The sequence below is a fragment of the Podarcis tiliguerta genome (assembly GCF_965153285.1).
Source record: "Podarcis tiliguerta genome assembly, chromosome: 1".
Lineage (NCBI taxonomy): Eukaryota > Metazoa > Chordata > Lepidosauria > Squamata > Lacertidae > Podarcis > Podarcis tiliguerta.
The window spans coordinates 3,853,988-3,878,874 of record NC_139534.1 but is presented as its reverse complement, the minus strand read 5'-3'; the positions used below and the strand labels follow the sequence as shown (position 1 = coordinate 3,878,874).

Here is a 24,887-nt window from a genome sequence, read left to right as displayed (position 1 = left end):
TTTCAAATCAGAACCAGTGAAGGCGGTGAAGGTCCTGTGTGAGTGTCTGGAGGTGGTTGGAGGATGGATGGCTTGCACCAAACTGGTGATTGACTAGAAAGTCTAAAAATCATGCTTCTACTCATAAAAGAAAGTCTACAGAATTCAGAATCCTGTCATAATAAATTTAACAACAACAAAAATAAAATAATCATAATAATAAGCAGCAGCAGCATTACCAACCTGAGATAACGGCTTCTTCCAGGCACAGTTTACCCCTCCAATTATAATCATATTTGGCATTAGTGGCCTTGGATATTCAGCCACAAAGTCCATTCTCATCAGCCAAATGGATCCATGACTTAGAAGTTCTGTGAGACTCAGATCTCTCTCTAGAAACTCTGAAGCAAGACTTGCATAAGGAGAGTAGACAAAACTGCAGAGGAAGTATTCTGCCAGGTGGAACAGCATATTTTTCACCCGCTGGGCAAACGTCATATGATCTGAGTTTCCTGTCATACCTCTTGGGACATAAGAAGGAGGCCTCGGACACTGCGCAGCTTCAAAGTCAAAACCACATGGTATTCCTCGTAAGAAAAAGACAGAAGGGATGCCAAAGTTGTCAGCAACTATCTGGCCACAAGGCATCATAGGATCTGTAAAGAGAGCATCGAATTTGCTCTCCTTGATATAGCTCATCAGTTCTTGGTTGTATAGTAAATGTGTGCAAGCAGCTAAGAACATAGCATTTGTCTGTTTCATTCTCTCAATTGCTCTAAAAAACCTGACCAAAAAAGGAAGCTCTTGAAAATTGTCATTTCCAAATTCTTTAATAGAGGTATCCATTTCTTCTTGGGTGAAGGGCACTGGATAACTTTTCAAAGTATAAACATCATCTGACGCTTTTATGTGCATATTGATTTCAGGTGCAACGACGACTATCTCGTGCCCATTCTCCTTGAGTTGGTTCAGGATGGATTGCATGCTGAGCCAGTGGCTTCCATCCATGGGTACCACCAGGAGTTTCCCACCAGAAACAAAACTCGAAGAATATAGAAGCAGCATGAGGATGGAAACGGATGCCTGGGAGCAGGCCATGGGAGCCATTTTTTGGGTCTGTCTGCTTGCTGCTCTCTCAGAAAGTATCAGGTGTATGCTCCAAGCCGGCCCCTTATATACTGGAGTGCAAAGTCTGACCTTGTGTGCTCTCTTGAAGTAAACATTTAACTAAAAGCCAAGGCTTCTAGTTAAACATTTACTTTGGGAGGTGCTAAAGCTTATAAAAGGTACTACTGGAATTATACAAAATGTTTAGCCATCCTTCATTTTCTTGTTATTGCTTGCATTGTTACAGAGAATACTTTTGCAGTCGTTATGTTTAATGCTTGTCTGAAAACAATAAAAACTTTCTATTGTAATTATAATAAAAGAAGTGAGCGAATGAGTAGTGGTTAGAGCCTGCTCAGCTAAGGAACAGGCACAGAGTCAATGCAGTATTTAATCCCATCCTTGCATCCATCAGATGCCATTGTCATAAATGATGCCAGCCGATGGGCAAGTACAGCTGGTGGGCATCTGAGAGATTCAGGAAGGGGTTGCACTGAAATCCATGCTAAAATGAAGGGGGAATACTTGTTTTACCAGCTTCTTGCAAGGTGCTTTTAAGTCTCAACTTCAGGACTTCAAAGCACCTTGCCCACAGGGTCAACCCTGAGAAGGATCAGGCCAGTAGAAGCAACCCTGCTAGGAATTTATCAGTGTGGACTTGATAGTTCTTGTTTTTACGTAATGAATCCTATTTATTCTTCAACTGAAAACATCATTGCTCTATAGGATTGTATTTGTGTGACATGTTATTTAATTTAAATGTTCATATTAAATAAACTTCTTGCACAGTTTCATCACCACCTAATATAACACTGTGCTCTGCAGGAGTTTTTCAGCTTCTGAGCTGACTCATCATTATCTGAGCAGTGATAATGTGAGATTTTATCACCAATAGCCTCAGATTTACCCATAATTCCCCTTCCTACTCCTCACAAAGTCTGATATATTTCTTTTAATTGTGTGGTGCCAGGGGAGCAGGTTTGGGATGCAGTTATGACAGCGACACCGCCATTGCCAGCCTTATCACGAGCCATGCTGAGCTACATCTCTCTTCTCCCCATTTGCTCCTATCACTCCCCGCTCTTGCTTTCCTAGCCAGCTGCCGGTCTGACACCAGGGATGTGGGAGCTCCTGCTTTCACCCTGAGGAAGGGAATGCTGGACTTCTTTAAAGAACCCATTTATCTTAGCCAAATGGAGCTGTATCACAAACATCGGAGATATCTTAGGTGTGAGTTTGGGTGCTAGTAAGGAAAAGAAGTAATAATTCAGGTTCTGTTGAATCAAAGTCAGGCAACACAGAGGTCAGATAAGGCAAAATTCAAAGAAAACATAGTATCGGCATCAAATTTTATTTCGGTCACAGACCAGCAAAGACAACATAGCACCTTGGATAGCTCCTTGTGACTCTCAGGCTGACAGAGCAAAATCCCCTGGCAGCAAGATCCACAGGGGCAGCAGATTCAGCCTCCGAGAAATGCATTGCTGGCTGCTACTTGGAGGCAGATCTACCGCCTCCTTAGCAGCCCAGGCCACTCTACAGAGGTCTCTCTGCAAAAATGAGGCACTGCTCATCTCCCACCCATAGCAAGAAAATGGTGAGGGCTGCCCTCTGGGGTCTCCTGGGTTCTGCACCCCCAACACAAAATAGTCTTTGATTCCCACTTCAACCATTGGGTAAGGCTGATTTGATTTCCCCCCGCTCTTGCTGTAGATCTTTACTTCCTCCTTGTTCTCTACGAGGATCTTTATTACCCCTCTGTTCTTGATCTTCACTCACCCCTTCTTCCCTGGTGGATTGGGGGGGGAGAGCCATTTTTTGGTTCACCTCAGGTGACAAAATGTCTTGGGCCAGCCCTGGCTCTAACTTATTTCAGGAGCAGCTGAGTGATGGTGCTGGGACATCCAGACAGGAGTCTGTTCTGCTGGGACATCCAGACAGGAGTCCAAGGATGGCAAAGTGGTCTTCTGGGGTTTCAAAGGTGCTGGCTAAAAGGCTCCTCCTGTACTGGAGTCTCCAGCACACAAGAAGGGCTTGTGGCCAGTTCAGATCCTCAAGCAGTGAGAGTGATGTTCTCACCTGATGAGGTTTTGCCTTTCCACCCCTCCCAATGAGACAAGAGGATCTGAAACCAAGCTTATTGTACAAACACCAAAGAGAAATGTGCATGTAACTGCAAATGCAAACAACCAATACTGTAACTTTGAGCCTTGGCAATGTTAACATAAATATGGGGCATCTTGTAAATAAATGTATAGATTCTGAGGGAGGATGAGAATGGCTAAGACCAACATTTGTTCCACAGAGACTCCTGACACTGAAGCGGAAGACTTTTCCCAAGCAAAAGCTCCACTTTAACAAAAAGAGGATACTACACAAATATGCCTCCATAAGAACGGAACAATGGGAAGCCATATACATTTACAAAACCACTGCCAAGATCTGTAGCCAGACTCTGCTGCCAGAATCTAGAGCATGGGCAGAGAACGTTTTTTAAGTCACAGGTCACAATCCTTTCACAGGCAACTGCCTCATGCCAGTGGTGGGCAAGGCCAAAATCAAAATAAGTTCCAGTTAACACATATTTATCCACACATACATGCTACTTTCAGAAAACTTTTACCCATCAGCATCCTCCCTGCCTCCCTTCCAATCACAGCAATCTAAAACTCCCTTCCACCTCACTTATTCTTTGTTTATTTCTCTTTTCTTTCATTTTCTCCGCCTGCAGTTAGTCTTTAAAAAAAGGTCACATTTCCCCATTAGTCTAATTGTTCTGCAGGAAGGGTGTGATTTTGGAGGTAGCTGCCACTGTCTCATAATCCTGTGCCTCATCCTGGCCCAGCAATTTGGGGGAAGTTCCCATGTACTGAGACTAATTGCCAAGTGGGGTGCAGTTAGGGGGAGATGGCAACAAATGGGGAGAAAGTTAAGGCTTTTCTCCCCAGCTGCAGAAAACGTGGCCAGTAGACTAGGAGAAAATGTCCCACCCACACTTCTTTGGCTTTCATGCTTCACTTTACACTTGCTTACATTGAATGCAATCTCTTTTGGTTTTCATCACACTGAAGATTTTGTATCATCAGCAAACTTGCCTATTTCACTGCTCCTTCAATGACCCTCAAAGCACATGTTCTCCCACCTTGTGGGCTCTAAGTATGCACAGCATAAGCCAAGGGATATAGCCCCATTTGATTCTCCTGTATATTAAGCCCACAACTTACTCACATTTAGCTTATGCGCATTCAGCTTAATTCACTTGGCAATGAATGAATAAATAGGGGGCAGAGGGAGGGAATATAAAGGGGAGGGAAAAAGTACTTTGGCAATACCACCTGCCATTGTATATTGACTATTCATGGTTTTAACTTTAGGCACAATCCCTGAAATGTACCCCTGTGTAAGCTGCAGGCCTACTGTATACTGGTGTGCTGTGACTGGGTGTCAAGTTGCACAATATCCTATCATCCATCATAGTAACACATGCAGGAATGTACTGGCAGGTAGTGGGGGCTGTCACTCCTAATCAGGGCATTAAGTACTTGCTACCACAACTCTTTAAACCAGAGCTTTCCTTATCGGGCACCTGATTCGTGAGTGATGTAACATGATTGGCCGACCCATAGTAGAGGCTACAGGTCTGCAGTTAGGCTGCCAAAGTCTAAAATAAAAATTTGCCCCCATTTTCTGTTCCTTCTCACACTATCCCCTTGGTTCACAATTCTCTGTTTTATCTGGAAATGATCCCCGGCAAGAGCTAACAAGTTAGGACAGGATGCATTTCTCAGTTCCAGTCAACACCCCCTACTGAAATGCAGAGGAGAATGCCCCAGACTTTTTCTGCTGACTTGACAACTGAACTTGGAAGAGCTAAAGTCATGTGTTCCCTGTTTGATAATTCAACCAAAACCACACTGTATCACTTATCAGTTGGCTACTGAAACCTCTGTGACCTCCCAATAAGGCTGCAAACACAATTAAAGCTCCCCTCACAAAGAATCCTGGGAACTGTAGTTTGTTAATCACAGAGCTACAGCTCCCAGCACACTTAATCAATCACAGTTTCCGGGTTTATTTTTCCGGAGGGGTGGGGGTGCTTGAAATGTACACATCCATCTAGAGTCAAGCATTGCCTGTTGTCAAGGACATCTCATTAATTCTTTCCTTTTCTGCACCTTGATACTTCATTGCAAATGCATTTAGTTCGTTTGTTTTTTCTTTCTAAGACTATAACTGAGCTTAGACTTCTGAAACCAGTGTAATTTTAGGGGAGCAGTTAGTGGCATAAACCCAGGCAGGCTGACTCTCTTGTGTCTCCTTCCTTTGAGCCCCCATCCCTGTAGCTGCTCATCGTGTGATCCTTGCCCAGTAAAACATTGTGCTCAAGGAATGCCTTCCTCTTTAGATTCACCCAGGCACTCTTGTCCCCCCTCCATTTTGACATGTTTTTCATATAGTTTGTAAAAGAAGGCCAGGGATATAACTGCACACATACCCATTTCTTCTATTTCTCTCTCCTCCTTCTCCCCAGCTTCTACTACACTGCTCTTTTTAATCTGATCCAGTTCTCTGTGGGGGTGTTGGTTTGTATCATACTCAAATAACACCTTTTTCATTCCCCCCCCCACCCTTAACCACCCTTCCTGAATAACAGTGTAGCTTGCATGGGGCCTATTAAAGAGGTTGCAACTAACTTGTGACATAAAAATATAATAACAGTTAAAAGTCACAAATGAAATGGAAAACAGTAGATATAGCTTATACACTATCCCTCAATGTCAACAAGCACCAGAAAGGCAATTTTGACAAACCTCTGCTGTAACGAGTCAATACGGCCATGTTTCTCAGATCAAATAATCACAGGACCAGCCAGTTTTCTTTAAGCAAAGGTTTATCTCCACAACTGCTGAGCTACAGCCACAAATGTCCCATCTCATGCCCCTACCAAACTTGTTTTCAAACAGGAGTACAGAAATCAACATCTCACTATGATAATTCATTCAAGTGTGGCTGTGTTTGTAGCAAAGAGCATGGTAGCAACACAGATCTAAGCTCAAAACCATTGATACATAGCACCTACCTGTGGCAGGATTTTGCCCTCTTCACAGTTAATTCCTCCAATGAAGACCATATTTGGCATCACAGGTCTGGGATACTCAAATACAAAGTCATATCGTAAAAGCCAGACAGAGCCATTTCTGTAAAGTGTTGGTAAGTGAATGTCTCTCTGAAGGAGTTCTGAAGCAAGCTCTTGGTAAGAACTGTACAGTCTCTTAAAAAGTGGCGTCTCTAAGAAGCTAATGAGCTGGTTCAACACTCGCTGGGCAAATGTCATGTGATCAGTGTGGCTGCTATAGCATCTTGGGACATAAGAAACTGGGTCTGGACATTTGCTGATAGCATTCTCTAAATTGCATGGGAATCCACGAAAGAAGTACACAGAAGGGATGGAGAGATGTTCAGCGAGGATGACTCCACATGGCAAAGCTGGATCTGTGAAAAGTGCATCAAACTGAGTCTCTTCCAGGTACTTCATGACTTCTCTGTTCCTCACAAGGCTTTTGCAATTAATGAAAAACATCTCAACGAGATGCATTAAGCTCCTATATGCTCCTAAAATCATGGCAGGAAAAGAGACTTCATCAAAGGGCTGGTTGCCAAACGAACGGAAACGCTGGGAAAGATCGTCTGCTGTATATGGCACAGCAAATGTTTTCCTTGTGTAATACTTTGATTCTTTCATGAGCAGATTAACTTCTGGAGCCACCACAACTATCTCATGCCCTCTTTCACTGAGCTTCTCCACTACAGCACGCATGCTGAGCCAGTGGCTTCCATCCTGAGGTATCACTAGCAGCCTCTTTGCCTCTCCAAAGCAGAGGAGAACAAAGACAAGACAGACAGCGCTGCCATAAAAGCGAGGCCCGGCGGAATCCATCTTCAATGACAGCCTATATTTGTTATGTAACGCTACCTTTTAAATCCTGAGCAGCGCCGTTAACCTTGGATTTACCTGCCCATCTTGTTAATGATTGGTATAAAGCCAAGGTTGCTGATTAATGAGTGTCACTTTCCCCAGTGACACTGGTGAAATACTTGCACTGGATCAGTTAGAAATTTGGCCTGATTTTGTAGCTCGCACAAAATCTTCTTCAAGCATGGGTGCCCAAAAGTGCTAAAATAATGTACCAGACATAGCTCCTTAATACAGCATGCATCTCTTCACATGTTTGTGGCGTGATCTGCTTGCTGTTCCAAATCAATCTCTGAGGGTCAAACTGCAGGCAGCACTACTCATACATATGCTTGCATCAGCTTTTCTGCTTTGCTTTGTTTACCAAGTGATATTTGGTTGTTTACCAAGCGGTATGCCACATGTCAGTTACATGAATGATCAAACAAGAGTAATATGAACCAACTTTATTCAAACAAACTTGCTTTCAACTCCCCAACTCTCTCTATCCCCGGTCTGTTTCTGCTAACTCACTTCCTGGTAGCTGTTCCCTTACAGTTATCTCCCTGACTGCTGCCCTAAACCCTCTTTACTTAGTTCCATTATGCACTTGGAAGCTTTAAATCTGGAGCAGGAAGCTGCTCTCTCTACCCATCAAGCAGGAGTTTTTCTCTCTCTCCATGGAGTGAAAAGCAAGTTGTGGGTCATTTCGACTGGGAAACGGCATGTTAGTATGGCCATCTTTTAACTCCAAGTAGCTGCATATCTATGGCTGCTTTGCACAAAAATCAAAAACCATTATGGAATTCTAACTGTCAGTTAATTTAACCTTAAGGCTGTACATTCACTGTACTGGGCAGAGGTGGGAGAAAAGTGAGAATGAAAATTTGCCATCAGGACCTTGGAGCCTTTGCAAAGGAGCAGCTGCCAGAGGAACTGGCCATTCAAAACAGTTTCTTGTTTCCCCCCAAACTTAATTTCATCTAATTCTGAAAAAAAAGTCATAGCCTTAAAAAAGAAGACCATAGTAAAGAGGGAAGTGTGATGCTTCAGTTTTCCCAAATCAAGAATCAGAATCTGACCCAAGCTGAACAACAGAACTTCTGAATTGGGTCAGTTCAAATTGGGCTATTTCAGAAGTGCTGAATCAATCAGGGTCAAACTGAATAATAAACTCCTAATTTATTTATAAATTCATCAAAACTGGCTTAGGATATATTTCATCCATCGGCAGTAAAATACCAACAATCCTCTATTATTTTTTTAATTTATTAAATTTGTATACTGCTCTCAATCAGGGCGGTTCACAGTATTTACAAATGCAACAGTCATCTTTTGATGTCTGAACATGGATTACATCGGTTTCTAACCTGAATGTGAAATAAAGGTTGTCTTCTTCAGTTAAAAACGCGGTTTTCTTTTTTGTGCCCACAACTCCAGCTTAGGAAGAATAAGAAATCCATGTAGAATGAAAACGAAGCCCACTGAGTCATCAAGTCCAACTGCTGAACGCCTGACCTACAGTAGGAATCCAACCTATACCTTATCAAAGGAATAAGAACCACAAAGGAATACAGGGCATACAACTGGAATCATTTTAGCATTTTTAAGTCAATCATATTTATTCATTTCACGTTTATTAGTTCAGAATGTCACTGCTGTTTAGCTAGGCTGTATTTCCCCTGGGGCCAAAAACCCAGTGTGCACCCACCCACCCAAGCATTTGTGTACACACACACACACACACACACACACACACACACACAGGCTGGGAGCCTCTGTGGTGCCCCTCTGGAGCCTTCACCTGGGGCAAAACACCTGTCTAACCCTGCTGCCCCCCTCTAGCTATGGCTTTAGGTACCTTTAGCATTACCATGCTTATCACAAGAGATCAGGACTGGCATGCTCCACCTAAAAAACCCTCAAGCCCCATTACCTAATTTGATTAAGATATTTATATTTGATCACTTTGACTGTAATTGGAGAAAGGGAGCCAGAGGTAACTGCAAAGTGGATAGATCAAGAAGTATTAGATCCTCTGTCAGTAACAATGGAAATCGGTCCTTTAAAATGTGTGTTTGCAATGGAATTTGTATGTCAGTATAATTTGTATCTTCTTCATGGAAACCCTGTAGATGTATCTAATGGACATTAGACTTGCAGTTTATTAGGAATTCCAGATGTTCACCGTTGCCAGAAACAGGCTGGTAGCCAGTGGAGCTGCTGTAACAAGGGCCATATGCTCCTTACTACCAGCCCGTCAACAGTTTGTCTGCACCTCTTAGGGCCAGTTGAAGTTTCTGACTACATTTCAAAGGCAACCCCGCAGTAATCCAGACAGGATATAACTAAGATGTGTCATTGTGGCCAGATCAGCCTACAGGAATGGGCACAGATTGTGCACAAATTTTAACTGTGCAAATGCATTTCGGGCCACCACAGAAACCTGGGTATGCAGACCCAGGGCTGAATCTACTCATACATCTGGGTCCACATGCTCAGGTCCAGCCGGCTGCAACACATCCAACAAAACATACTCCAACAGCACAATATGTCTATTCAGAAGTAAGTCCCATTGACCTCTCCCAGCAATTACGCAGAAGACCCTAGCAACTCTGATATAGGTTCTATGCAGCCAGTCACCCATGCAACTATAAACCAGGCTTTTACCTAGTTCACAAAGTGTAATCAGAGCATTCTTTTATAATATACCCCTAGCATCCTATGTGTGTTTACCTGGAAGTATGTTTCACTGAATTAAATGTAACTTGCTCTTGAGTAGGTGTGCATAAGACTGCAACATTAGTTTTGGAGCCATGTCTTAAATTCTATCACTTGGTGTATTCTAAACGGCTTGATTTCATTTGCAATGTTCACTGGATGATGTTCCATTCATTGTGGAAATAACGCAAATGTAACCCTCATGATTGACATTCGCAATGTGCAATTTATTATTCATATCCTTTACATGTACTATTACATGCATAAGCACTTCTCACTTAAATGCAATTTTTATCCTTAAAGAATTTGTGAATAAAAAGTAATGGACGTACCTGTGGCAGGACTTTGCCTTCTTCACAATTTATCCCTCCAATGAAGACCATACCTGGCATCACAGGCCTGGGATACTCAAATACAAAGTCGTACCGTAAAAGCCAGACAGAGCCATTTCTGTAAAGTGTTGGCAAGTGAACATCTCTTTGTAGAAATTCCGAAGCGATATCTTCATACTTATTATACAGAGTTTTAAAAAGTGATGTTTCTACAGAATTGACAAACAGATTAATCACACGTTGGGTGAAAGTCATTTGGTCTGTGTACCTGGTATAGCATCTTGGGATATAGGAAGTTGGGTTTGGAGATTTACAAATTGCATGCTCTAAACTGCATGGGAATCCACGAAAGAAGTACACGGAAGGGATCGAAAGATGTTCAGCGAGGATGACTCCACATGGCAAAGCTGGATCTGTGAAAAGCGCATCAAACTGAGTCTCTTCCAGGTACTTGATGATTTCTTTGTTCTTCAGAAGGCTGTCACAGTTGTAGAAAAACATATTTATTATATACATGTTGTTCTGATATTCTTGAAGAATTGTGTAAGGAAAAGAAACCTTACGGAAAAGGTTGGAAGCAAACTTTCGAAATCCAGCATCAAGATCTGCCTTTTTGTATGGCACTGGGTATGTTTTCTGTTTATAATGCTTTGATTCCTTTAAGAGCAAATTAATTTCTGGTGCCACCACTGTTACCTCGTGACCCTTTTCACTGAGCTTCTTGACAACAGCATTCATGCTGAGCCAGTGGCTTCCATCTTGAGGTATCACCAGCAGCTTCCCAGTTTCAGCAAAGTTAATGATAGCAATCAAAAACAGAAGCCATGCAGTCAAGTGGATAGGCCGATGAAAAAGATAAGCCATCTCTTCATCCAGAAAAAGTCTGTCAATAAGAGGAAACCCTTGTGTATTTCTGTATTGTGTACTTGTTTAGCGCAGGAATAAAAAACTAATCTTGCTTTAGTCTATAAGCCAGATATTCTACCCGTCTGCATTAATCATTAGTCCAACATGCTGAAAGTTCATGGCCATGAAAGCCCTCCTGTTTGCCCTGAGAATGAAGCACCATAAGCAATGGTGCAATGCTACAGCTCATTTATGAACTAACAAAAGGCCCTGATTAGGAAGGATCAGGAAAGGAAGTGATAGGCTAATCTGAAGTGCAAAGTAGTGAAAACAGGTTTTGTAACAGCTAGGGAAAGCTGCTGATAAGAGACATGACAGTTCAGAGACCAGATCAAAATGTGATTATAAACTGTGGTTTTGTCAGAAGTCTGTAAAGGAAGGGGGGCTGGATGAGAGCCAACAACCTGGAGCTCAGTCTGGATAAGATTGAGGCGCTGTTAGTGGGCGATTCCCTAAACCAGATGGATAGGAGGCTGCCTGCTATTGATGGGGTGCCTTCCATCAGCTTCAGCTGGTAGCCCAGCTGTGCCCCGATCTGGACAGAGACAGCCTAACTCCTGTTGTCTGTACTCTAGTTAGTGTCTTCTTCATTAGATTATTACATGTTATACGTAGGGCTGCCTCTGAAGACGGTTCAGAAACTTCAGAATTTGGCAGCTAGGTTGCTCACCAGGGCAAGATGGCTTGAGCATATTACACCAATCCTGGTCCGACTGCGCTGGCTGCCAATTAGTTTCCAGGCCTAATTCAAAGCCCAGCTTTTGGCCTATAAAGCCTTAAAGGGCTCAGGACTGCAATTCCTCAAGGACCACGTCTCCCCATATGAACCAACCCAGACCCTGAAATCCTCATTTGAGGCCCATTTTTGTGTGCCCCCTCCATGAGATTTGTGGAATCTTTAGGCACCAGGCAAAAACGCTACTCCTTAACCAGGCCTTGGGCTGCTTAACATTCTAGGCCCTTTTAAGTGTGGGATGGGAGTTATTGGTTTGTTTTTCTTATGTATTTTATGCTCTCATTTTGTATTTCTATGTTCTGAATCGCCCTGTGATCTTCCGATAAAGGACGGTATACAAATTTAATAAATAATAATTAAAACATAGCTTATGATCACCGGTAGCAGAAACTGTGATTTTGAATGCTGGTTTAAACCATGTTTTGTGCTTACTTTGGTCGGGTGAAATATCAGAGTCATAGCTGTCAACTTTCAGATTTGAAAATAAGGGATCAGCAGCCTCACCTGTCCCGGAGACAGTCTATGGGATATCTAACAATCCGGGATAGCAGCGGAAAACGGCGCTGGAATAAGGGAATTTCCTGCAAAGAAAGGGAAGGTTGACAGCTATGATCAGAGTTGATAAGCCATAGTTTTGTCTGTTGGTCTGCCTCTGTGCTAAGAAACTGGAGTGTTGCACAGACAAAAAGCTGTTAACTATGGACATGCTCAGAGGTTAGCTTAAACTAAACTAAGTTCTGCTGCAAAATCAGCTCAGCCCAAGGGCCAAACTACACATGACAATGGGAGATTTGACACACTGGAGATGAGATGTGTGTGTGTGTGTGTAAAACCTAAGCTATACTTCTCAAAGTTTAGTAATCTAAACTGGATTTTGAGGGCTCAGGCCTCACTTCAGAGTAGTTGATTGGGCTTGGTGTGCTTATGTAAAAGGAAGTAGCTCCCCAGAATAAATTAGATTACCAGTATGGAGCACCTATACGCATACAGCTAACTTGTCACTGAATGTGTATGTGTTATATATGAGCAGTGGAGGCAGCAGGGCACATAACCTCAGGGGCTATATTTCTTTCTTCATGTGTAGTAAACATGTGGAAGCAAAGCTTAAAAAGATCTATATAAAAGTTAAGCAGTCTTGAATTTGAGTTAATGAAATTTCATGGAGTCTAGTGTGTTTTGTGTGCCATGAAAGTAGAGAGATTTCTGACTCCTGCCTTTTCGCTCTTAAAATGGATCTTCTGCATGATATTAGAGGGGAACTACCTACCAATTATACTAGCTAATAGGGCTGTGCATAAATAATAAAATAAATACCGTATTTTCGCTCTATAACACGCACCCAACTATAACACGCACATAGTTTTTAGAGGAGGAAAACAAGGAAAAAAATATTCTAAACGAAACAGTGGATGTATGATTTTTGTGGTTCATACTGTGGCCACAGACATGTGATCTGACGGTGAGTTTGGGGCAGCCCAGTGCAAAAATCCTGAGGATCCATGTGGATCCGTGCTTTGTAACCACGTTTTTGCACCACTGCGGCCCCAGGCAACAGTGGGTGCGTGATTTTTTTGGTGGAAGCTGTAGCCATGGACATGCTATGTGATCTGATGGTGAGTTTGGGGTGACCCAGTGCAAAAATCCTGAGGATCCATGTGGATCCGTGCTTTGTAACCATGTTTTAAGTGGGGAGGGAAGGAAAAGCACTCAAGGGACAAGGAACACGTGTGGGGTGGGTGGAGAAGGATGCTGTTAATAATGCAGAAGAGGGGTATAATAGGAGAAGGCTCTTATAAGAGGAGTGGGGAGGAGAGAGAGAGACAGAGAGCCTGCTTGAAAAAACGTTGCTGTTATTTAGCGAGTGGGGAGGAGAGAGGGACAGAGAGCCTGCTTGCCTTAAAGGAGCCAACCGGACAGGACCCGCTTACACTCGTGTAAGTGGCTCATCTCCTCTCCCACTTTGCTCCTTTAAAGCATTCAGGCTCTCTGTCTCTCTCTCCTCCCCACTCAGCGGCTCTTCTCCCGCCTTGCTGTTTCAAAGCAAGCATAAAGAGGAAGGAAGGAAGGGGAACCATGGATCCTCTGCTCACGATTGCAGCAGATCCCCCCGCCATCCGTAGGCATTTGCCTCATAACACGCACAGATATTTCCCCTTACTTTCTAGGAGGAAAAAAGTGAGTGTTATGGTGCAAAAAATACGGTATATTCACCTTCGAACTCACTTTTGTTTGCTCAGATAACAGGTTGCTGAGATGACTGGTTACCTCAGCATGATTTGACATTATGTGGTTTGCATCTGAGGTGAAATGTCACCTCGTTTTCAGATGTCCTGATTACTTCCTCCTGGACTATAATTGGAAAACTAATAAATATTTATAAACTTACAACATTTCTGATAGAATTGGATGAAATTTGGAGCATAGTACCCATTCAGACAGAATGAAGCCTGTCAAATTTCATATTAATAGGTGGGTTTTTGTTGCTGTACAGGACATCTTTAACATTTGTGTGTTACTTAAAGGGAGAAAGCAATTAATTCCTTTTTTTTTAAAGTAATATTTATTAGAAGTTTATAGTTACAGAAAAAGAAAGAAAAAAGAAGCAATAAAAAGACAATTTAACAAACAATATGAAAAGTGAAAGAAAAGAAAAAAACAATACATCAAAACAGCAAGAAAAAAACAAAAACATTTAAAAACACATCCAATATTTCCATACCTTTACCTTTCATTCATTTGTTTCATCGACCTCCTCACACTTCCCTTTTTTGTATTCTAGTTCAGTTAGCTGTTTCAGCAAATCCTTTCCATCTTTCTCCATTTTTTGTTCTATTTTTTACCTTAACACAATCTAACTTTAAAGTTTCCACCTTAACCCATTAACAATCGGTTTTTGCTTAATTCTTTATAACATTTCTGCTAAAACCATATAACTTCATTCCAGCATTCTTCTAACATTCATTAATTTTACAGTGTTTCTGTAAATATACTTTGATTTTTTTCCAATCTTCTTCCATCGACGGGAAAAAGCAATTAATTCCTATAACATTTTTATTTCGTGACAAAATTATTAGAAATAAATAGAAGTTTTTGTGCTGGGTTAAGTGCCTTTAACATTTTTAAAGGGAAGTGACTTTCCCCCCTGTGATCAATGTTATGTTATGTGACTGCTACATCAACATGCAGTGTTTTAGTGTACACAATAAAAATTAAAAATAGCCCTCCTCACTTCTAAGCCTGAAAGCCCCATCTACCTACTCTCATGATAAAGGTGTTTTGGTCTTCATTTCTTAGCCAAGGTTATTTTGAGCTATTTCTAGTATCTCTCTCTCTGGCGATCCCACTCTCTGCCCTTACCTGCCTGATAGGTCCAGAGGTACTGAACACAGGATTAATGCATTCAAGTTTACCTCTGCATCAATTACTACAGGACAGTATTTTGTTTTTCCCATTACCATCATCTACTCCCTCTTTTCTGCATTTACTGTCCATGTACACAAGTCGTACAAGTGATACTTCCCAGTATAATTGCAATCCTAGTCATTGCTTTCCAATGTCTTCTTTCCAAGTAAATATGCACAGGATTGGGCTACCATGTTTTAAATACTGTCAAGGAGATAAAGAACAATGCAACTTTTAGAAGACACCTGAAGGCAGCCCTGTGTTGGGAAGTTTTTAATGTTGGATGTTTTATTTTGTTTTATATATTCTGTAAGCCTCCCAGAGTGGGGAAACCACACTTGGGCAGGATATTGTTGTTGTTGTCTTTCTAATCCTGTCTGTCTTCTGTTGGCCAGCAATGATGAAGAGGACATGTCTTAAAAATAAAGCAGCTTAAAACAAACTGTGCATTAGGTAAGACTAAATTCTTGAAGTGACTACAGTATTTTGCAGAAGAAGCCAGCAGTTTCTGTATCTGATTAGTTAATATCAATCGTTCGTACAAATGGGAGCACATGGCTGGTCCAGAACATTTTGCTGCCTGAATTGAAGGGCTAAATGGCACTCTCTTCATTCATGCTGCAGAATAGGCACAAAAGTTATAGTTCTTTTAAGGTGAGCATATTTCAAAGGAACGGATTAAGATTAAAGGTACAAGAGTCCTGTCCTCTATTTACCTCTGACTGTATTAATATCTGACTAGCAATTAAACATTGGTTAGATATCACACTGTTGCCTTGCATCAGGACTTTAGTAGATATCTCCCTGAAATTGGATCAAATGTTAAAACAACAGACTTTGAACTGCTTACCTCCCTATGGATAGGAAGAAATGCATTTAAAATTCAAGCTGATTGTGTTGATTCATGCTAGGTTAATCTGTTAACTCAATTTTATAGTGGCTGTTCTCAAGCTATATTAACTAGAACTTGTTCTTTCATCATCCTGTTCTTTATTGTTTTAAACAGCTTTTGTAAAATGTGCTAAAGTACCTTCACCTCTAAACTGGGTAAACAAGCTAGCTCCAGAACTATATTTTATATCCAACACCCCACCAACTGGAGATTGTTAATCAGTAAGAAATTGTACCAGAGTTCTGAGAAAAATAAAAAAAGTTGCTGAATATTTTATATACTGTATAGAAAAAGAGATGTCCAAGTCTCAATGCTATCTAGAAACAATGTGCTCTGATCTGAAAGTCCTGAATGACTTCACTGCCATGCAATAAGTACAGCCAAGAGCACCAAGTAGGGTGCCCCCCCCCATATTTTCAATGAAGGGGCTAGGCCCTTTCAAATTTATGTGGTGACAGAACAAGGCAGCATGCATGGGTACAGCCAGGGCTTTTTGGGGGGCCATAACTTGCCAGATCTCAGTTCCAGCACTTCTCAGCTGAGCGCCATTGCCATTCTAATTACTTTACAGTAATTACTTTTTACATTTTTTTATATCAAAGATTTCTGGGTTTACAAAGGTATGCCTAATGTCTCTTTTTTCAAGTTACATTTAGAACAAGGGTGAGTTCATGGTGAGTTCTGGTACCTCTTTTTCTAGAAAAATTGTTATGTACTGAAGTTCTCACCCTGGGCCAGCAGGGGGATACTGTAGATAGTTTTCACTCAGGTCCACATATGCAAATAAGGGATTGAAAGTGACGTTCAGTGATTGGATAGTTACAGAAAGTGGTTACTTTTGCGTTGTAGTGGAGCTCTATATAAGCAGAACCCTTCAGTTCAGTTCTGTTCTGGCCTGTGAAACAAGAGCTGTTTGAAGAATCACTGTGTCGTCTGATATGTTCGCCCACAACTTAACAAAAATAGCACTGGATGCAGCTATATGATCTAGTGTGTGTCTGAACAGCTTCACATGGAGTCTTTCACTTGTGCTCTAGCTTTAAATCAAGCATCACTCAAGCAGAATGCAAAATGCTGGTTCTATCCCGGTGTCTTTTTGCACATGAAAAATGTGTTTTGAATTTGAAAGGGAAGAAACAGTATCCTACTATAACAACCTTGTAATGTAATCCACTACTAATACTGCGGGTAGGAGGTGGTCTGGAGTTAAGAGGGAGAGGTTTTCATCCACCCTGTAATGTGTTTCAGGCTTATTTTGTACCTTCAAACACACAGCTACACTTTCCCACAACAGGGTTGTCCTCCATTTACCCACTCATGGGAAACGTGTGTGTGAGGGGTGGAGTAAGGTAACATGCAGTCTTGTTCTGGCCAATTCAAGGTAGCCTCTTCATGGATATTGAAGTGTCAGCCCCAGACCCATCTCCAACCTGCAGTATTTACATTACAAGGTAGTCAGAGTCTCTTTCAAAATAAAAGTACATTTTTTTCATGTGCAAAAAGACATTAATTAGAAACAGCATTTTAAATACTGCTTCTTAGTCGAAACACTACCCCAAACTCTTTCTATAATGTTATGAGTTTGTGGGTTCTAGACTCCCCAAAATTCCTGGGTCCAAAAAATGTTTGAAGTTAATCAATGCTTGGAGTGTTAAAAACTGGCTGCTAGAAACTGGATTTAGCAGTGTTCAAAGACAGCCCAAACCAGCTTCCCATGTGCAGAAAATCTCCTGAGGTGACGGGCCATTAGATAGAAGACAAAGAAAAGGTGAGGAGCCCTTAGGAAAGACAAAAAGAAGGGACTCTGGGCCAGATGACAAATGGGAACTAACTCAGAGTTAGTTTGAAAGACAAAGAACAAAGTTTGAAGCAGAATTAAGTTTAGGACTGGAGTTTGCAGGGTGTGACCTAGGGAAAAAATGCCACAAACTGGAGAGAGGGTCCTATTTTTGGAGCATGTTTGATTTCTGTTTGAACCCAGGGCTGTAGCTATAGGAGAATCAAGATCCTCTTGGAGTTTTCATGCTGTGAACCTCTCCATCATAGGCTCAGGTTGCATATATGTGTAAATAAACCATGAATCATGAAGACAACACATTTTCCGCTGTTTCATCCCCCCCAAAGAAACCTGGACTCTGGGTAAGCATGCCTGGAATCTTGCACCGCTTGGAAATTTGGGCTGTGTATAACAATATGATATGGCATCTCTTTATTATTTATACAAGCAACCGCAACATTCTCGAGAATAATGTGTGTGTGTGTTTGTATACACACACACACACACACACACACACACTTATTTTTCTGAATCTGGACTCTGACACTCAATCCATGGACAAATGTACTTATTTTACATACCTAGATATTTGTTTTGTTTTTCTGTTCTGTTTTTGATACTCTGTTTCAGCTGTTTCTCTAATTTTTAGATCCACTAATTTTTGCAGACCAATAACATGCAAGTCTTGATAACCAATGCAGTAACCAAAATTGTTCAGCAATAAAAGTAAAATATATCAGAGACAGCTAGTATCAATATAACATCCTTTGTCAGGTGAACATCATACATCCATTATAAATTTGCTCTCTCCCCCGCCCCCCACTTTATTTGCACCTCTACACACAATCACACACCATGTTTAGCTATACCTGGAATAGCTGGAGAAAAGAAAAATAACGAGCGAAACTGGGGGTGGGGTGGGGGAGGAAGCATTTTTACCCCACCAGAAGCCTGAACTAGCTTCGTGCCACTTACTAGTTTTTTTGCTTCTAGAAATTTATACACCGCTTGATTGTAAAAATAAAAAACCCTCAAAGCGGCTTGCAAAAAAGCAAAGCAAGGAAGTCGAGAAAAATTCACAGCCATACTTTGAAACACACAAAAGTTCAAATACTGAAACAGATAGAATTACGTGAACCGGCTAAGCACTTGGGAGAACTACAACTCCCACAAGCCATTGCGGCCCGCCGGCTCGGCGGCGCTCGGGCTAGAAGCCGGGGGGAGACTACAGTTCCCAGCAACCTCTGCTGCAGGTTCGAGGAAGCCCAGCGGCCTTGGGGCGGCTTTCGGGCTTCTTCCTCAAGGCGCCGTCGGCTCCGCAGGCGAGAGGGAAGCGGCCGGGCTGGGCCGGTGGCGCTGGCACTGCTGCTGCTGCTGCTCCTGAGGTGCGCGGCTGGGCTGCGGGCGGGGGGTGGGCCGGGGGGAGCAGTGCCTCCGCCGCGGGCCCGTGACACGGCCTTTCAGAGGGCCTAGTCCTCTGTGAGGTGCTTGCGCCGGGCGCCTGGGCCCCACTTCTTCGGGCGGTGTGTTGTTTGCTTGTCGCTTTTCACGTGACCGAGCATTCGCACGGAGAGGAAACGCGTCAGGGAGAAGAGTCCCGCCGGATCCTTTCCCCCCTGCGCCTCCCGGCCCCTTTGACAACGGGACTTATTTGCTCCTACAGGCAGCCGCGAATCGGGGCCCTCGCGTCGCCTCTTGCGTTGCCCGGGGAGAGGAGGCCGCCTTCCTGAGGCGCCTCGATTTCGGACCCAGGACCGTTTCCCCGTGTGAACGCGCAGGGCAGGAGCGCGAGGGGGATCAGAGGCAGGTTTCTTCTCCAGTGTTTTTGGGCCTGATACTTGCACGGGGCCAAAACTGACTTGCGCATGTTGCCCGTGTGAGTAACCCACCTGCTTTCCCCTCCACACCGCAGAGGGCAGCCGGGCTGGGCGTTAGGCGGGTCCCGATCTGGGGCGTGGAGTGTTTTCACAGGCAGGTGCTGCCCTGGCTTCTCCTTTCCTTCTGCCTAGTTGCCCTTGGGCTATGCTGCCTCCCCCCTCCTTCTGTTTCCTGATGGAAATCTCCAAAACATGTCTTCTCCCACTTGGAGCTGCTCAGAGTTGCTTCACAGTGTGGGTATAAAGGACTTTCCAGGTACGGTGGACACTCAGGTTGCGAACGTGATCCATGCGCCGTGTCTGTGCACACACGGGTCGCAATTCAGTGCTTATGCGCAATGCACGATTTAGCACATCTGCACATGTGTGAGCGCCGAAACCCGGAAGTAACCCGTTTTGGTACCTCCGGGTTCGGCACGGTGTGCAACCCAAAAACACACTACCTGAAGCATCTGTAACCCAAGGTATGACTGTAATTGATAACTCTGTCCTAAGTGGCGTATGTAATGTCCTGCCAATGTATATGCTGGAGGAACCACAGCCAGCTCCCTTAGTGTCTCCTCTCTCCTCCCCACAACTGCCACCAAGGGGGCAAGTCTAAATAGCCACCGTGTCCTGAGGGGGAATGAAAAAGATGCAGTAACAGCTTTTTCTAAACAAGTTAATCCCACCCTGCCATTTCTGTTGTAACTTTTTTAAAGCAATGCTTATCATTGTATTCACTTTTTGAGGTCTGCCTGAAAAGTATATGAAATAAGTAAATAAAATAAACAGATTAGGATAAAGCTGCACTTTAAGTAGAAATAGGTTGGTTAGTGGAGTTGTAAACTTCCTCTTGCTGTATGTCAAGATATTACAGATGATCAGTTTACCAGGTACTTCCATATATGTCTTGATAAGTTAATGCTTAGTAAAAAACAACAACCGAAAGCCATTTGTATTCACCAGTACATTTATTCCCATATGGGGTGGGGCTCTATACAGGGCCCATCATATGTAACAAGAGATATGTGGTGTAAACTGGACTAACCACTTTCCTTGACCAGTCATTCTGTCCACTGTTTCTTGATTTTCATTCCATACTTATATCTTTGAAATCTATGCATAGTTGTAATTTATCCCCCCCCCCCAATGTTGTGAATGGAGTCATGTCAGAAGGATAGGAGTCTGAAGACTTCCAGCCATGTAAATGGCAATAATTTCCTCCAGTCATTAGCAAACCTCAACAAAGACATTCTTTCAGTGCTATCGTTGGCTATTTTCAAAGGACAAATATTATCTAAGCATCTTTCTCATGGTTTTAATTGTACTTTAAAATATGGATATTTTTTCAGATAACACCAGTGTAACATAATTGATGAAAATAGAAAGTTCTGTAGTAAACAATTATTTTATCTTCTTCTTTAAAGGTCTGTGTTATAATTTCACAATGTTTGGAAATTTATTTGATGAAGACTTCTCCTTTTTGTCAAACAATCAATGTGGGAAGCAAAAATCAAAACACAAAGATGCTGAGCTGCTTGTTCCTAGAGAAAGCACCAATTTAAGTGGAATAAAAAATCAGGGTGGAACCTGTTACCTTAATTCACTTCTTCAGACTCTACTATTCACACCAGAATTTAGAGGTACTGTACAGTATTTTAACATTTTAAAATAGCTTTTTCTGAATGCCGGATTTTGTGTTATTTCACACAAAGTAGTTTACCTTACTATATAGTAATATAACCTAGGAATGAATGAATAAAATACTTCCAAAATTTATTTCTAAATGTTGTATTGGATTATAGACCAGAGTATCTAAGGATTGAGTAAAATCTACAATGAAAGATACAAAGGTTGAAAGTAACAAAAAAGGCTTGTGTGGCATAATGAAAGTTAACAAATGTATACTCTGAAAAAGTGTATTTGGGTAAGACTGTTGATATTTTTCCAGCATCACATATTAGGCTAGATGGCTAACTGTTGATCCAGAGCTGTAGCATAGACTTATTTTATTCAGAATTGATTTGAGGTTTTGCCTGTTCATGTAAGTTGGTCATCACCACAGTGCCTGATCCTGAATCCGAATAATATTTCTGTTTCATGTCTGTGTGCCTCAGACTTAGCTTTACCTTATTAGATCATCTCATCTCTGTGGATGAATGGGCAGGGCCCGCTTGCTTCCCACTGTATTAAAATGGTCCTTTTTGTCTGATTTCTTTGAACAGACATTAAACTCTGCAATCTCACTATTTTTTTGAAAAGCCAAATTGTGCAAGGACCAACACCGACAACTTCCTCAGAATAAATAAACCTTTTGTCCCATGGGGAATGGACAAAAGCAAAATGGTCATGCTAGCTGGTGCCAATGGAAATTGTGATACAAACCCATTTGGAGGGCAAAGGAGCAAAATGAAGTCTGATTTAGAAAGTTAACATTTCTATTTGCACCCTTCTTTATAATTGTTGTGTTGGTAGGAGATTTGTTCTCATATTGGTATTTTTCATTTTTGTTGTAGAAGCACTGTTTTCTATAGGCCCTGAAGAACTTGGTTCTTTGGAAGACAACAGTAAGCCTGAATCAAAGGTATTCACTTCTATACTTGAATCAGCTCAAGGGTTTATGATGTTCACTAGGTTAGCTTGGGCCACTCATTCGCAGCCTAAACTACATCACAGGATCATCATGAGGATGAAATGGGGAGACGTCTGTATGCCACCTTGATCTCTTTGGAGGAAAGGTGGGGTATAAATGCAATAAATAAATAAAATATTTATGAAGATGATGAATAATGTATTTATAATGCAAAGATGGGGATGCACACATTACTTCATGTGCTCATATAATCTGCAAAGCAGGGATTTTCCTGCATAGGTTCTGGTGCAGTGCTTTCAGAATACACACAGGTCCTGTTGTGCAAACACTCATTACACAAACCTTTAGTTATTTGCACATGAAGAATTTCTACCCTAACATCACCACATGAACATCTACTTTAGATATCTGAGCATGTTAAACAGTGAGAAGTTGTTCAGTGTCTAAAAAGATTCTCTGACCAAGCGCATTCTCTGTAGTTGGTGTGACTAATCAATATAAATAATATCAAATCTGTCTTAGCCCTGTGCACTTAAAAGCTGTGAGACATTATTACCATGCAGAGGGGGAAGCCTGGACTGTCCCTTGATATATTCTTAAGAAAAGTAATTAGGTGGAATTGGGTTTAAGCAAAATTATTTTTATATAGTTGTTTCACATGGAAGAGAGAGCAAGTTTGTTTTCTCCTGCTCTGGAGGGTAGGACTTGAACCCATGGCTTCAAGTTACAAGAAAGGAAATTCCAGCTAAACATTTGGAAGAACTTTCTGATGGTAAGAGCTGATCAACAGTGGAACAGAGCCCCTCATGAGGACTCTCCTTCCTTTTTAAGCAGAGGTTGGATGGCTGTCTCATGGGTGCTTTGGTTGCGATTCCTGCATTGCAGGGGGTGGACTAGATGACTCTTGGGGTCCCTTCCAACTCTACAATTCTGTAGTAATTACTTGTAATCAGATACCTCATTTATATTTGTTTAGTTATGTTTGTTACAGGTTATAACAATTTCCTTACTGATTAGCCAAACCTTTTCTTCATTGAAATGAAAACATTTAAAAAGCACTTTGAGGCTAAATGTTTTAATATGGCTATTGAATAGAGATGGGGAATCTGTGGCGCTTCATATGTTAGGCTTAAACTCCCATCATACCTGATCACTGGCCAGACTGATGGAAGTTGTAATCCTAACATCTGGAGGACTACAGGTTTCTCACCCTACTATATAATATTCAACTAACCAGATGTAGCAGTTTGCTAAATGCATGATGCAGCCAAAGCTAAGCAGACTTCAGCCTAATTGATATAAATGGAAGAACGGAACTGTACTTAATTCTTTCCCACTGAAATCAGTGTAAGTTAGAAATCTGGTCAAATCATGCCCTAATATTTTTTGAGGAAGCACAGTTAGTTATACCATAGCCTGCAGAGGTTCATCTTGAAGCAACTTGGGGGAGGGCATTCTTTGTTGTGGCTTCCAGGCTGTGGAGGGCGCTCCCCACTGAAATACAGCAGGTATCTACTGTGAACTTCTAATGGCTGCTTAAAATATATCCATTTACTCAATTTTTGCCTCATCTCTGATAACAGCTCGAAGATTCCTAGCTGCTGTAAATGTGATGTTTTGTTTTTATTAGATTTTTTTATTGTACGTTGAATTGTTTGAATTGAATTGTGTTTTTGTATACTGACTTGGTATTTAATGAAAGGCAGTACAGTGGTACCTCGGTTTACAAACACTTTGGGTTACAGACTCCGCTAACCCGGAAGTAGTACCTCGGGTTAAGAACTTTACCTCAGGATGAGAACAAAAATCACGCACTGGCAGCAGCGGGAGGCCCCATTAGCTAAAGTGGTACCTCAGGTGAAGAACAGTTTCAGGTTAAGAATGGACCTCCGGACTGAATTAAGTTTGTAAAAAGAGGTACCACTTTGTGTAATTTTTTTAATTTAATAAATATGTTCTTTGAAGGTTAATGGAAAGTCAGCTTCTTAAAGTTTATGATCATTTCTGTTTAGGTTCGAATAATCCCATTACAGCTCCAACGGTTGTTTGCCCAACTTTTGCTCCTAGATCAACATGCTGCATCTACAACAGACCTCACTGACAGCTTTGGATGGAATAGTAACGAGGTACAATATAGTATTCATTGATAGCACTGCTTGCCCTTAAGGTGGTTTTCCCCGTGTTTCCTTTTCCTTCCAGAAAAAAAGGAAATAAAAACGGTATATTTTGTCAAACTACTTTTGTTCAGAGCTTCACTGAAGGTAAGTATCAGTTTCCTTCACTACATTTGCCAAATAATTTATTAATAATGTTGAGAATTTTTAAGACCTTTAACATTTGTATGAAATCCCTCCAAAGTATTTTACTAGCCTGGCTGCCTATATTGTCAGACATATATTAGCCTAGGGTAGGGATGGTCCACAGCTCTGCTTCTTGACCCACACCCCTATAATCCACCCCATTCATCATAGTCTCCTGACCCTCAGGAGAGGCTCGGGGTGGCAAGATACTGGGAAGGATCCAACCCTTTGAGGTGGTTCCTCCCTCCTTCCTGGTTAATATTTCATAGGTCTTCAAACTTTAATTTAATTGGTAGTTTATTAATTTTAATTGGTAGGCATATAAGTTAA

General features: G+C 41.8%; 3 protein-coding genes across 14 annotated transcripts in view; 1 reads left to right on the top strand and 2 right to left on the bottom strand.

Annotated features, from left to right (window-relative positions):
- LOC310659048 (UDP-glucuronosyltransferase 1A6-like) overlaps positions 1–7,363 on the bottom strand; it is a 29,858-nt gene extending 22,495 nt beyond the window's left edge. Inside the window, exon 1 of one of the 2 annotated variants that reach the window (XM_083401963.1) lies at positions 6,167–7,363. In XM_083401963.1, the coding sequence (XP_083258089.1) occupies positions 6,167–7,024 (858 nt within the window). In that variant the 5' untranslated portion in view covers positions 7,025–7,363. Of the gene's footprint in view, positions 1–222; positions 1,133–6,166 lie in introns of those variants that run through there. The other variant, XM_083401960.1, reaches the window with a different exon arrangement.
- LOC310659379 (UDP-glucuronosyltransferase 1A6-like) lies at positions 6,446–12,112 on the bottom strand. Of its 4 annotated transcripts, none has more exons than XM_083402732.1 (3): positions 10,093–12,104; positions 8,410–8,557; positions 6,446–6,579 (listed from the first exon to the last, which is right to left on the bottom strand). In XM_083402732.1, the coding sequence occupies exons 1-2, from the start codon at positions 10,954–10,956 to the stop codon at positions 8,441–8,443; spliced, it is 981 nt and encodes a 326-aa protein (XP_083258858.1). In that variant the 5' UTR covers positions 10,957–12,104; the 3' UTR covers positions 6,446–6,579; positions 8,410–8,440. The 4 variants fall into 4 exon arrangements, with proteins under 4 accessions (XP_083258858.1, XP_083258859.1, XP_083258860.1 ...); XM_083402733.1 differs by lacking the exon at positions 6,446–6,579 and adding an exon at positions 6,628–6,699 and having other exon boundaries at positions 10,093–12,105; XM_083402734.1 differs by lacking the exon at positions 6,446–6,579 and having other exon boundaries at positions 8,424–8,575; positions 10,093–12,112.
- A 6,944-nt stretch (positions 12,113–19,056) lies between these two features.
- USP40 (ubiquitin specific peptidase 40) overlaps positions 19,057–24,887 on the top strand; it is a 42,483-nt gene continuing 36,652 nt past the window's right edge. For 2 of the 8 annotated variants that reach the window (XM_083400557.1, XM_083400551.1), the window contains exons 1-4: positions 19,080–20,557; positions 21,092–21,307; positions 22,181–22,248; positions 24,270–24,383. In XM_083400557.1, the coding sequence (XP_083256683.1) occupies positions 20,542–20,557; positions 21,092–21,307; positions 22,181–22,248; positions 24,270–24,383 (414 nt within the window). In that variant the 5' untranslated portion in view covers positions 19,080–20,541. Of the gene's footprint in view, positions 20,558–21,091; positions 21,308–22,180; positions 22,249–24,269; positions 24,384–24,887 lie in introns of those variants that run through there. The other 6 variants (XM_083400555.1, XM_083400553.1, XR_014502354.1 and 3 more) reach the window with 4 other exon arrangements.